Consider the following 14,585-nt stretch of genomic DNA (forward strand, 5'->3'; position numbering starts at 1 on the left):
CTGGGTATGAACGTGCTCACCGTAGATGTCAAAGGGAAACTCCGAAGACCAAGTTAACCATCTTTAGCCCCTCATATTTTAACCTTTTGGAATTCAGTGAACCTGCTGATACGCATGCCATCGAAGATCGCACACTGACCTTCTTTCCCTAGTCTCAGTCTCTCTCACTGGGGTCAAGGTTGTGACACTCTGGAACAGCTTGCATTTCTGGGAAGGAAAAGATTCAGCATCCCGAGTCTCCTCTTTTACATTGATTCTTGGTTGCTGGCTTTCCTGCTGGTTTGGGTGGCGGTGACAGCCCCGGTGCCAAAACAGGGGTGGTGGCAAGTCTGAGAACCAAAACAGGATGTGCACGCAGCACGTTTTCTGACTGTTTGGATTCTCGCTTGCACACATGCCACCACCCAGCTCTTTCTTCAATTCACATGGATTTAGTTCTGGTTTCTGTTGTCACGGCCAGCCCCCGGAACTGTCGACACAACTCTTCAGTTAGTGTCTTTGTTGCCGGATAATACCGTAGGCATTTTGGTATGACAGCCGAGAACAGTAAGACAGAAGTTGGAAGTCCGGCCCAGTTAGCTGTCAGCATTGGATTCCACATGCATGCTGTTTCCTGCAGGAGGATGGACCAGAGAAAAGCTGAACCAGTAACAGTGCCTCAGGTTTAACAGAGCCTCTAGCAGCTGGCAAAGCACTTTCACTTTATTAGTACCAACGGCCGTCAGCGCAGTGGTTCGTACAATTGCCATATTGTAGGTGAGGCCATTGAGGCTCAGAGGGGCCATGTGACCACCACTGAAAGACAGAAGCAGAGCCAGTCCTGTCTCCCTTCTCCAAAGTCCATGCTAACTCCTGAAAGTCACAGACTAATGTTTGTTGTGTTTTTTTTTTTAAAGATTTTATTTATTTATTTGACAGAGATCACAAGCAGGCAGAGAGGCGGGCAGAGGGAGAGGGGGAATCAGGCTTCCTGCTGAGCAGAGAGGGGCTCAATCCCAGGACCCTGAGATCATGACCTGAGCCGAAGGCAGAGGCTTTAACCCACAGAGCCACCCAGGTGCCCCAAGACTAATGGTTCTAAATGACAGGAATTTTATGGTAATAGCCTGCTGTACTCCCCCTCCCCACCCCCCACAGTTTCAGTAGTGAAAGTTGAAAACAGCATCAGATCAGGACCCACAGTTAGTGAGGTAAGGTGAAAGCTGGTAGTGGGTGGTGAGAGGAGCACTAAAATCGCTTCCAAGTTGCTGTCCCTTTCTGCCTGCTGTTTGAAGGCCAGGGGCGTCTTTCCATTTCTGTCATAATAACCTTTAGTTAGATCAGAGCTGCTTGATTTTCTCTGATGCCACTGATGCTCCTTAGACAATCTTACATTGTCCCTTCGCCGCACAGTTGCGTGGGTTCCCGAGGTTCAGCACAGTTGTGGGGCTTCACAGATGTTCTGTGGCAGTACAGTGTGCCCCAGGTCAGGAGGCCCTGCTCTGCCCAGATACAGAGCCCTTAGATTCTGATCACACATAAAGGTGGTGGAAACCCTCACTCACCAGGGGCATGGCTGACCTCTGTGCTTTCATCACTCAGGTGTGTAAGGGACCCTCCCCAGATTCCAGTAGTCCTCTGGGCTCCTCACACTTCCTTTCTGTAGCTGCCTTCTATGGAGTGTGCTCGCCGGGCTCCAGAGGCAAACAGTGGGTACTGGGCCCTCCCTGGGGTGGGAGGGGAGTTGCAAAAAGACCTGATCCTTTGACTCTTAAAAATGCATGCTTTGGGGCACCTGGGTGGCTCAGTGGGTTGAGCCGCTGCCTTCGGCTCGGGTCATGATCTCAGTGTCCTGGGATCGAGTTCTGCATCGAGCTCTCTGCTCAGCAGGAAGCCTGCTTCCTTCTCTCTCTCTCTCTGCCTGCCTCTCAGTGTACTTGTGATTTCTCTCTGTCAAATAAATAAATAAAATCTTGAAAAAAAAAATATGCATGCTTTGCAACCCAGGGCGGTGAACCTGAAAAGGGCTCAGGAGATTAAACTCTACTAATTTGTGGGCACCTACATAGCTAGCAGAGCTGAAATTTGGAACTAAGCTGTTGAAAGAGGATTTATCAAGTCCTTACTAGGTGTACTTCATGGTCACTTAGCCCCTGGTGTTGGAGAGTGAGCAAATGAAAGTCCTTTCTCATCTGTGCTGACACCTTTCCTCTGCCTTTTGGACTTAGGGAAACAGTGGGTTTGGAATTTTAGTGGCACCGGAATCCTCAAAGAACTTAATGAGTAAAAGTCTTGAAGCCCAGGAATCTGCATCCCAGAGAGAGTCTTGCACCCCAGAGTCAAGCTAATGCCAGTGACTCTCCAGCTGCACCCAGAGGGACACTGGACCAAAGGCTGCTGATCTTTTCCCTTTTCATTTTTAGTGGCAGCATAGATCACTGTTACTGTCTTCTCGCACTAATTCTCAAGTAGAGGATAGCCTGTCTGTGTGATTCAAGAGTGATGACAAATTTCTAGGACCTGTGAGGCTGCTGCTTATGGAATGACCCAGTTTGGACAGCTTGTGAGTCCCTTGTCTCCAGGGCTGGGGACCCTGTACCATGTCGGTGGTCCCTTGACCAAGTTAACAAAGTGCCTGAAGCAGTGTGACAGACTAGTGCTAGGCCAAGGGATGGGACAAAAGGCTCCATTAACTTTGGAAAGAGTTTGTTTATTATATAGAGACCCCTTCTGCTATGTTGGCCCCTTCAGGGAGGTCTGGAGGGAAGAGGAATGGCAGAATGTGTGTCCACTTGGACATTTTTTGAGGTTCTATTTGAAGTCCTCCCTCTGTCCCATTGCCAGTATTAGAGAAAAGGACAAGGCAGCATCTCTCAGAGGACTGGCTGGGAGATGAAAGCAGAATGCAAAAGGTCAGATTAAAATCACTGAGGTTTTTGTTTCTTTGTGTGTTTTTGTTTTGTTTTGTAATTATCACATTTTGGGGCCGGGGGCCTAGAAACGTGACCAGAGATGATCTTTGTGTCCCGGTCCCCCTCCCCTCCTCCTGCCTCTGTTGTGCTGAAATAGAGACAAGTAAAAAGATACAAATTTTGGAATCAGAAGAACCAAAGTCTAATCTCCATTCTGTAGTTGATTGGGATGTGATCTCAGGCAAGTCAGGTCTCCAGTGTGAATTGTGGAAAATAATAAGTTCCAAGAAGCTCAAGGAAGATCATTCCCAACATCCTGTACAAACATCAGGGAGAACGGGAGGCCGTGTGCAGCAACTCTGTGTTGCTCTCGGGAGCCTTTGTGTCCATTACTAGGTTGGCAGACACAGTCCTCCTTTATTTCTTCTCCCCACGTCATTTCCTCTAGTAGCACTTGAAGACAGGATCAAGCCCGAAGTCCTACAAAGGCCCGGGGGTCGCCGCTCTCGGCCTTCCCTCCGTAGCTCCTGCCGCTCCTGTTCGCTCTGCTCTGCTGCCCTGGCCTGACGGCCTCTCTCGCCCAGGCCGGCTCCCACCTGGGGCCTCTGCTCTCCTTGCCTGGAGGCTCCTCCACGGATGCCCATGGGGCTCCCTCCTTCCTCTGGGCTCTGTTCAGAGGGTACTCCAGAGCATCTCCTGACCTTCCGGAGAGAGAACTGCTCCTGCCCCCACAGAATGACTCTCTCTCACTCAACTCCTCCTTTATATTTCTTCGTGGCCCATAGCACCTCCTGCCAGTGGTCGATGTTCATTTGTTCTCTGTGTCCTTCACTAGCACGTAGGCTGAGGAGAACATGGCTGTCCTAGCACCGAAACAGAGTCTGACGCATGGGCTCTCAGTAAATATTTCTTGGGAGAATGAGTAATTAACTGTTAGCATATCCTAACCTCTTAGGAGACATAAACCTCTGGACCCTACTTCCTCACCTCTTCTCCACCTGGTGCATTGTGTGCCCCAGCAGCCTACTGGCCTGGCTCCGAGACCAGTGGCCACTTCCTAAGTGTCAGTAATCCTGTGGACACTGTGTAAGCCTTACTTTGTCTATCCTGCCCACTGCTGCTGTCTCTCTTCTCCTACTCTCGTTCTTTTTTTTTTTTTTTAAAGATTTTATTTATTAGAGAGAGAGTGAGAGAGAGCATGAGCAAGGAGAAGGTCAGAGGGAGAAGCAGACTCCCTAGCTGGGAGCTGGGAGCCCTATGCGGGACTCGATCCTGTGACTCCGGGATCATGACCCAAGCCGAAGGCAGTCGTCCAACCAACTGAGTCACCCAGGTGTCCCCCTACTCTTGTTCTTGAGGCTGACTCCTGAGAGCAGCTTTGCGTAGCTCTCTTCTGCCTCAGAGAGCCACCTCTGTTTCCTTTGCTGGGCTCTCTTCATCATTAGTGATGAACTGAATCACTTAAATTCTGGGATTCTCTTAAGATTCAGCACTGGCAAGGATTTTCTTCTGTTTCTACATAACCTATCAGAAAATCTCTGAATGATATCACATACACACACACACACGTGTACACACATGCACACACTTGCACATCTCTTGGTAGGATGTCTCATGATCAACTTGTACCAGCATGCCCCTAACTGAACAGTTTCCCACCCTATCCCAAGCTTGCTCCTCCTGTAGTCTGAGAGGGTTAATGGCATAACCTTTCACCCAGTCATTCCACTTGATTCTTCCCAATGTCCTCTTGATCACTACTACACGATCTTGAAAAGATGCAGGTCTTACTATTTTGCCATTCCCAGTGTCATAATTGATTTCAGGCGGGGGTCCTCAGTAGATGCTGAAACAATGAGGTAACTGATGGTCAGGGAACAGGATTTTCACATGGCCACAAATGACATTAACTACAAAGGAGGAAGTGCTACTTTTACGATGGAGACATCTCCTGTCACCTTTCGAACTTCTAGCACCATCAGTGGTTGGGCAACATGGTATAAGTGTTTTCTAAACCAAGAGTTACACATCACCTGGAGTCTCCTTGCCAAAAATTTTTAACCTAAATCTAATCATGAGAAACAAATTCAGAATATAGGACATTCTGCAAGACAGATGGCTTAGATACTCAGGTTAGTGTCACAAAAAACCGAAAAAAGGCAAAGACGTACTATTCTAGATTGTGACTGAAGAACAACCAAATAAGGTGCATGTTCTCAACTAAATTCTAGATTGGGGGGAAATCTAAAAGATTATAAAAGACATTTTGGGGGGGCAACTGAGGAAATTCAAATATGGACTGTAAATTAGATTATATTATTGAATCAGTCTTAATTTTCTTGAGAATGATAAAGGTATTTTTGTTCTATAGGAGAATGTCCTTATTCTCAGGAAATGCACATTAAGGAATTTGGGGATGAAATGTCTCGGTATCTGCAACTTTCAAGTAATTCTTTAAACAAAAATCGTGTGTGTATATGCTTGTGCGTGTATGCTGGAGAGAGAAAACAAATCTGGCTAAAAGATAGCTGGTGGGTCTAGGTCATAGTTACATGGCTGTTCACTGTTCTCTCGGTGTATTTGTAAGTTTCATAGATTCAGAATTAAAGGGATACAAGGAAGGGGAGCATGTAGACATGGGGGGGTGGAATGAGTGTGTCCCAATTACCAGCTGTGTTTCTGCTTATTTTATTTTTTCATATAAATCAAGTAAGAGGTGCCTGTGTAGCTCAGTGGGTTAAGCCTCTGCCTTCAGCTCAGGTCGTGGTCTCAGGGTCCTGGCATTGAGCCTCCCATCAGGATCTCTGCCCAGCAGGGAGCCTGCTTCCCCCCTCACCACCGCCACCCACCTCTCTGCCTACTTGTGATTTCTGTCAAATAAATAAAATCTTTTAAAAATATATTAATCCAAAATTGCTGTAGAAAAAATTTTAAGTCTATTCAAATAAAGTTGTCTAAGGTCAGCATAGATAATACAAAAATATACATATTTAAAAAATAAAACATCAAGTAAGAAGTACCCCCCACCCACCCTCCATGCAGGTCTGTTTTTGTCATTCCCTTGGTTAATGTGGTGGCCACATACAGATCTCTGGATACAGTTCTTTTTCGTTTGTTTGTTTGTTTGTTTTTTTTAAGTTTGTATTTATTTATTTGACAGAGATCACAAGTAGGCAGAGAGGCAGGCAGAGAGAGAGAGAGGAGGAAGCAGGCTCCCCACCAAGCAGAAAGCCTGATGTGGGACTTGATCCCAGGACCCTGGGATCATGACCTGAGCTGAAGGCCGAGGCTTTTTTTTTTTTTTAATTTTTTATAAACATATATTTTTATCCCCAGGGTACAGGTCCGTGAATCGCCATGAAGGCAGAGGCTTTAAACCCACTGAGCCACCCAGGCACCCAACTCTGGATACAATTCTTTTTTCTTTCTTTCTTTCTTTTTCTTTTTATTTTTCTTTTTTTTTTAATATTTATTTATTTATTTATTTGAGAAAGAGACAGTGAGAGAGAGCATGAGTGAGAAGGTCAGAGGGAGAAGCAGACTCCCTATAGAGCTGGGAGCCCGATGCGGGAATTGATTCCGGGACTCCAGGATCATGACCTGAGCTGAAGGCAGTTACTTAACCAACAGAGCCACCCAGGTACCCCTAGATACAATTCTTAATAGCACTTGAAAAATATCATGCCACTTTCTGCTGGCACCCTTGGTTTCTGATGAGAAATTTGCTGTCATTCAAATTGTTTTCCCTCTGGTTGCTTTCAAGTTTTTCATTTTCACAAGTTTAATTGTGATGTATCCTGGCATGAATTTCTTTGGGTTTCTCTCTTCCAGGTTGCTCATCCTTTGAATCTATAGACTTAGGTCTCTTGCCACATTTGGGGAGTTTTTAGCATTTATTTCTTTAAGTACTTTTCAACCCACCTTTTTTCTTCTTCATCCAGGGCTTGGATGATACGATGTTAGATTTTTTTTTTCTTTTTTAATGAGTACAGGTGACCTTGTTATCCCTGAGCCACGGTGAAAGTCCTGTCTCTTCAGCCCTTCCCTGACAGCAGAGAGGGGAGAGGTGTCTTATTTCTCCTAGGTGGGTTATAAGTCCAGGCTCCCTGTTTGGTCTCCACTTATTCCTTGGGGTGTGGGGAGGGTATTTGTTACTGGCTGGTGAGAATGAAAGCCCCAGCTTCATACTTGGCCTTCTTTGACACCTTTGGGCAGGGAATTGGAGAGCTATATTATAATAGCCTTGCAAGGCGGGGGAATCTAGACTCCTGGTGGCAGATGAGGTGTTTGTTGTGGTGTCTGTCTGGAATAGAACGATTATTGTCTAAAAGTTTTGTTTGGTGAGTTTGCCTTTTTTCTGGTCCTTTGGGCAGTGAGAGTAGGTTTTGTTGCGGCTTTTTCGTCTGCCTCCATTGGCGTTTCCAGATTGTTGGTTTCTTCAGCTCCAAGTCTGGGATGTATGAGATAAAGAGGAAACCCAGGGAACTCACCACTGCATCGTTCTTCGGGTCCCAAGGTCTCTAGCCAGTTTGCCTTCTTCTCTTCACCTTTCAAAACCTACTTAGGTTGGTTTGCTTTATTGTTATTTTTTTTAATTAAATAAACTCTACCCCCTGTATGGCTTGAACTCACAACCCCAAGATCAAGAGTCACATGCTCCTTCACTGAGCCAGACAGGCACCCCTACTTATGTTTGTTTTATATATAGCATCTGGAGTTTTTAGTTGTACTTAGTGGGAGGAGTAGAGAACAGTATGTCTGTTCCATCTTCCCAGATGCAGAAGTAAGTCCCTGCAGTAGCACATGAAGGGTCTTTGTGGGCTGGGCTGTCCTCCTTTCCAAACTCATTGTCGCCACATGACGTCCTCCTTGGTCCCACCATATCAAACTACTTGTAGCCCCTTGAACTTGGTGTGCTCCTTTCTATCTTCCTGCTCTTGGGTGTTCTTTAGCCTCAGATGACCTCCCCACTCGCTTTTTTTTTTTTTTTTTTTTTTTTTTAGATTTTATTTATTTATTTGACAGGCGGAGATCACAAGTAGGCAGAGAGGCAGGCAGAGAGAGAGGAGGAACCAGGCTCCCTGCTAAGCAGAAAGCCTGATGTGGGGCTCGATCTCAGGACCCTAGGATCATGGCCCGAGCTGAAGGCAGAGGCTTTAGCCCACTGAGCTACCCAGGTGCTCCCCTCCATCACCAACTTCCGTTCTTATCTGTGTTGTTTCTGTTTTGTTTGTTTGGGTACAACATCTCTGTGAGATCTACCTGGACAGTTCATACACTCTCGCCTTGGGCTGAATTTTGCCTCTTCTGTCCTATGTGACACTCTATCTATCTATTTATTTATTTATTTATTTAAAAAATTTATTTATTTATTTGACAGAGAGAGATCACAAGTAGGCAGAGAGGCAGGCAGAGAGAGAGGGAAGCAGGCTCCCCGCTGAGCAGAGAGCCCAATGCAGGGCTCAATCCCTGGACCCCGGGACCACGACCCAAACCCAAGTCAGAGGCTTCAACACATTGAGCCACCCAGGCACCCCCTATGTGGCACTTTAAATTACCTCTGTAGTTGTAAACACATCTTTCCATCTTGTGTTGTAATTATTTGTCTTTTTCTCTAACCAGACCATGAACTGCCTTGAGGGCTGGGACCCTACTCTGTTTATCCTTACTCTCAGTGACTAGCATAATACTTCAGAATTGTTTATTGGATGGGTGGATGAGTGACTATATTTTTAATTTCCTTCCCGGGTTATTAAATGCATTTATCTCCTGCACCCCATCCCCTGCCCAAGCCCCCAACTTACGTATCCGATGTGTGTTTGCCTGCGGCTTCTGCAGTGGCAAAAGAAATCCAGCAGGCTTTCCTGAAGGAAGGTCTCCTCAGACCGTGGCACTCCATTGACTGCTATTAGCTGTACAGTGTTCATAGGCTTCTTGAGTTCCTGGGAGTGTAGACTTGGTGGTGAGCTTCTGGCAAAAGTATCTTATCGAGGATGGGAACCATCATTTTTATTATGCCAGCACCTAATAAAGCGACATTCTGACACAGGCACTTAGTAAATACTCCCTAATGATCATGAGGAAATGAGTCTTGATGCTAACTGCTGTCTGTCCTTGCTGAGATGGGAGGAAAGAACAGAGCTGTTCCCGGAACTGTTTTGTGGATCTCAGAAGATTTTCCCTTGCCTACATGTTTAAGTAAAGCTCAGGTTGTTTAATGTCCTAATTTGATGCTATAGGTTGGTTTTTAAGGGTCCTTATACTCCCTCTGTAAGTGCTAGATTAAATCCGGACTGCTCGATTTCTGTGCTCCTGCACTGTAGGTCACAAAGTTCAGTGGACACACTGAGCATGGCATTGAACTCCCCCTTGGAAGCTGAGGGCAGTATAATTTTCAAAAAATTAAAACTAGGGCACCTGGGTGGCTCACTTGATTAAGCGGCTGCCTTTGGCTCAGGTCATGATCCTGGAATCCCAGGATTGAGTCCTACACTGGGCTCCCTGCTCAGCGGGGAGTCTGCTTCTCCCTCTGCCTCTCTCCCCTCTCATGCTCTCTGTCTCACTCACTCTCTCAAGTAAATAAAATCTTTAAAGAAAAATTAAACCGTTTTTCTTTTTTTAGTTCACAAGGCCCTCATTTAGTTAAGGCAGCAAACATGTAAGGAGAGGAAGAAAATGAGCATTGGAGAGAGGGAACAGAATATAGATTGGTGTTATAGCCACATCTAGAACTGAAACTGTGATGAAGAACGTCACACCTCTTAGCCACTTCTGTACATTTGATTTCCGTGAGGAGCTTGGTTATTTTTCCTTTCAGTACGTGCCACCCACTTCCCTTTGAGCACACAAAGCAGTGAAGGGTCCCAGTGGAACCGGCTTCCAGACGGTGGGAGTAAAGGGTCAAGAAGTGCCCTCACCCCAAACATGTCACAAGCCGCATGCGGAGTTCTTCGGTATGCATTGGTTGGGGGCTTCTCTCAAAGACTGCCTTCTAGGAGTTTCTGGGGAAATGAAATTTCTGAGTAACATCCTGGCTCTTGTGGCAAAGCTGTTAAGACAGCAAGGAGGAGGGAGATGGAGGTCTGAGGCAAATGTAGCCCTCCTCATCGGACACACATTTATGGGTTAACTTTGAGTCTTTTAGGGTTTTTCCACAAACAGAGGCCTAAACTTTAAAAACTATTTTCTGCTTTGTTGCACTTGGCTTGTGAAGCCCCAGGTGATTTTGACTACACACTGCCACTCACTCCTCCCAGGAAGCCCAGGGCTTACCTTTATAGCCCTGTGTCTTGGCTGCCCCAACTCTAGTCTCTCCCCACGGGAGCCCAAGGAACATCCTACAGGAATCCTGACAGCGACCTGGAGGAGGAATAGCTCCCTTCGTCTGTTGGAAATAGCTCTGGAAGTTGCCGGACCTGTTCTCAGAGCAGAGTTAACAATGGGGAAAGAGTAGCACAGAGCGAGTATGGGCTGCTCACGGACTGGGACGAACCAGCACGCGTGTCAGAGGTTGAGACCAGAGAAGAGAAGGCGGACAGAACTAGAGCTGGGCTGGGGCCCACCACTCAGTGAGTGACCGCGCAGGTGGCTGTGCTGTTAGCTCCGCCACATAAAATAAGAAGGGTCCTATCCTTGTGGGTTGCTAAGAGGATTCAGTGTGCTAATAATGTTAAAAAGTGAAATAGTCTTGTGGGAATGGTAATGACTGTCTTGAATTCTTTTCTTGTCCTGATTTCTGGTTTTCTTGATCAGGCCCTGAGCAGCTGATAAATTCCTCTGGTCTCTCCTTACCCCTCCCACTTGTTTCCTAGTATCAGTGCTGAAGGCTGCCCTGAAGCTCCACAGTGAGCCCCAGGCTTCAAACCGTGGCTTTCTGTGCCTGCGGTCGCTTTGAACCCCTCTTCACACCTGCTGTGCTCAGTGCTGTGGTCAAGCTGACCTTTCCCATTGCCGGTACTCAGCCCTTGCTCGGGCAGTCCACGTAATTGAAGCCTCCTCGCCTCCCCATCCAACAGAGTCCTCCTCCTCTCCTTTCCGAAGTTAAGAAATCCACCCAGAGGAGTGGGAAGAAGTGTACTGGCGGGTGTGGTAGAGTGAGGTTGTCATCCTAACTCTGCCACCCGCTGGCCTTTCCTCTCCTCTTGAGCGCCTCCTTATCTAGAAAGCGGAGTATTACCTACCACATGGGATCGTTAGGAGTATTAAATCAGATAATGTGTTTACAGTATCTGGGACAGGCCGACCACATAAGTAAGCACTCCGTAAATACTCATTTCTCCTTTGCTGTTACGTGAAAATTCCCTTACCAAACAGGAAGTCATATATGCAACAGCCACTTCTCCTGCCTCTTATCCCCCTTCATGCTGCATCATCCTTGATGGACTCCCCTTCCATCTAGAAATCCTATGCGTTGTGGGTGGTTCCAGAAATTGGATTTGTGCCTTACCCCTTGGGATAGCCAAGGTAGGTTGTTGGGGCATCAGACTAACCGGGGTTTTAGATAGGTGTGTGGCTGTGGTACCAACACTAGCAGGCGTGTGTGGGAATCGAACCTGTGATTCAGCTATGCCGATGCATCTGATGACAGCAGCGCTTCTCGCTCATCTGTGTGTGCTCTGCTTGCTTCCGAGCACTCTGCTTCCATCCAGCTCTTCCAAGAGTCCTGAGAGGCAGGCAGATTCTCACTCTACAGAAGAGGAAAATGAGACCCAGAACGCAGTCCCCGGTGTCACCCTAGTAATGATTGGGAGAACCCAGGAAGACATCCCAGTTGCCTTGATTTTTCTATCTGGGACTTCTGTGAAGTTTTGAACCCAGATAAGAGCCCAAATTCTGGCCATTCAGGTGAAAGTTTAGAAGGTGTAGCGCTCTACCACAGAACCTTCTTGCTTTGCTGTCACTAGTGTATACCTTGTACCGTTTCTTACAGAATATTCATTAGTTCATGGAATGAATTATGTGCTGGGCTCCGTAGGCACCAGGGATTCTGTCAGAAACAAAGGAAAGAGTCGTGCCCTGATGGAGTGTGTCCTCGTGGGAGGCTGACAATCAACCAGTTAAAGAGTGTCCCTGGTGATGAGTGCGGTGCAGGGGAATAAGGCAGAAAGGAAGCTGGGGGTGGGTTGGGGCCGGCACTGAGTTTTCACTTTGATTCTTTGTATTTACTGTCTGCTCCATGACAGTGGTCCGTCACACCCTCCCCCCAGATTCTGGCATGTCAGGACTTTTGGTGACTGGTTTTAAGAGGTGCACCAGCTTTACCCAGTAGAAGCAGGTGCAGGAGCTGTCTGGTTACCCACTGAATTGCCCAAGACCTCCCCAGCTTAGGGCAGAGATAGCCTGGATAATGCCTTGGAATGCTGTGGTAGGTGGGGAGGGAGGCCGGCCATGCTGGTTTTTCTTAAGAGACTTTTTGTTAAATCTAGAGCTCCCCCTGCTGTTAGAAGACAGGGAGGGCTCTCAACTCATCGTTTTAAATGATTCTTTTTCATCTTAAGAGTTCAGAATGTTTGTTAAATAAGGAGTGCTGGGACATTTAGATCTTTCTGCTGGGACTGTGGTTGCTGAGGCCCAACCCCCAGGAGTGGACGGGGGAGGAAGCACAGCAGGCAGGATAGGTCATATCTGTGCTTTTGCTACTTTTAGCGTCTCCCCTGTGCTCCTACCACAGCCAGCAGCCTATCAGAAGTCACCTCCACACACAGTTTCACAGCTGTTCTGAAATTCTAGGGCAGCAGAAGTGAAACTGACCACTGTCTTGTAAATTTCTCTCTTATTGCTCTTGTTCCCTACTTGAAGTGAGTCAGGCCTTTTTCCCTCTCACCCTCATGGTGTCCCAGTTCATCCTTTGTCTTTATAGCCAAGTGTTTGATACAAAACTCTCTTCATTGTGCCGCATTTGAGATTTGGTCCCGGTTTGGTCTGGTTTGCTGCCTCAAGAGCTATGGTCTGTGTAGTGGTAGGCTTCAGGGTCTGTAGGGAGCCCTTCCTGTCAGCTGCTGGTTGTGTGCACCGGGGTCAGCCATACACTTACTGTGAAGTTCTTTTAGCCCTCAGAGATGAAATTTAAGGTAATTTTAGCAGCGCTGTTATATTAGCTGAAGTGAAGGAGGAAATGGCATCCAAGCAGACGTAGGTCTTTCTGGTGGAAGTTTGGTCACTTCATGATTCCGAATTAGGTCGAAAAAGTAAGGTGAACCCAACATACAGCCGTGGTCCTGTCTGTGTCCCTGTCTTTACCAGAGTGAGCTGGGGCCCAGCGCAATTCTTGGAGGGTTGACCAGTCAATAAGGATTATGCAGCTAATGGCCAAGTATTGGGTCCAGGATATTTTTTTACGTTGCATTCCATTTGTGCACTTTATAGAGCCCGAGCGTAGGCAGTGACTGTTCTCATTAGGAATGAACTAACCAAAACTGTTGTAATGGGGGTAGCTGAACCGTGAAAGATACGTGCTTACTCAGGTGCCATGTTCTTCTTCACTTCCGCTGATAAGATCTGGTGTTGCTAAAATTAACTTGAATTAAGATGCTTTCTCCAGTGTAAATTATAGCTGTACACATGATGCTTCATAAAAGTAATTGTTTTATGATTCTTTTCCCAACAGCTTTGAAAAGTCCAGCTGCGTTTCATGAACAGAGAAGGAGCTTGGAGAGGGCCAGGGTAAGGCCTTTCTTCCCCGAGGGCCTGCAGAGCCCAGTGCATCCATGGCTGGTGTGTTCCTTCCAGCCAGCCCACACCTCAGTTCCAGACACACAGTGCTGCCTTTTTCTGTTCCGTCCCCACCCCTGCCGTCGCACAGCATGAAGAGATACGGGATCAAGATTGCTCCTTTTCTGCATTTAAGGGTGTATCAGTAGTCCTCCCTTCTGTTGCTTTGGAGACCGCTGGTCTGTTCCCATCTTTCATCCCACCTGCCCTTTTATAGATGTCGGGGCGCGAACACCAGCCACGGGAAAGCCTGCTGAGGACTGGTCTTCCACATCCTCGGCTGCTGTGCCTATGCCTCTCTAGGAAGGGCATTCCGAGGGGCAAGAAACCTCACCAGTTTCCATGTGCCCTGAGTAGCCAGTGTCCACTGGAGGCAGTGAATGCAGAAGCTGAGCCCCCAGTTTGAGCCCCGGTTCCTGCTACAGCACCTGGCCTGCTGCCTTGCCCCCCCCCTTGGTTTCAGTTCCTTCAGGGGCCTCAGGGGGATATTCTGCTGCCCAGTGTGGGCAGAGATGGGGAAGTCGCCAGACATGCTTCCCCTCCGCTCCCTTCACTTTTTTCTTTTACATAAAAGACAAGGAAAGAGAACCTCCCTAGTAGAGGACCATACAGGTCAGGCTCCCTAAGACCCACAGCTCTTGCAGAGACTGAAATACTTACTTGTGAGACATTTTTCTGTCTTTCTTATTTTATTTCTCTAAAATTTCTAAGGAAAATTATGATTCCTAGAGTAAGTGGGAAGAATGAGGAACCAAAGCAATAACAAGCTGCACTGGTGTAGTTACTGGGAGGAGTGGAGAATATGGGGCGGGGGGCCTCGTCTGGGCCCCAGACCCAGCTGTAAGACTTGGTGCCGTTACCTGGCCTGCTTCGCGAGTCGGCAAGGAGCTAACAAGCTCGGTCGAACCGCTTTTACTTACCGATTACTTCCACATGCCAATTGATATCGTTCTCCTGGTTCTGCTCACTTGGGTCTTAGGGATT

At 47.3% G+C, this 14,585-nt stretch overlaps 1 protein-coding gene across 17 annotated transcripts in view; it reads left to right on the plus strand.

Annotated features, from left to right (window-relative positions):
• The window catches only part of MRTFA (myocardin related transcription factor A), a 191,227-nt gene that overhangs the window by 159,698 nt on the left and 16,944 nt on the right, over positions 1 to 14,585 (plus strand). For 16 of the 17 annotated variants that reach the window (XM_082739957.1, XM_082739956.1, XM_082739948.1 and 13 more), the window contains one exon: positions 13,498 to 13,553. In XM_082739957.1, the coding sequence (XP_082596083.1) occupies positions 13,498 to 13,553 (56 nt within the window). Of the gene's footprint in view, positions 1 to 6,557; positions 6,580 to 13,497; positions 13,554 to 14,585 lie in introns of those variants that run through there. The other variant, XM_082739954.1, reaches the window with a different exon arrangement.

The sequence above is a fragment of the Mustela nivalis genome (assembly GCF_964662115.1).
Source record: "Mustela nivalis genome assembly, chromosome: 7".
Classification (NCBI taxonomy): Eukaryota; Metazoa; Chordata; class Mammalia; order Carnivora; family Mustelidae; genus Mustela; species Mustela nivalis.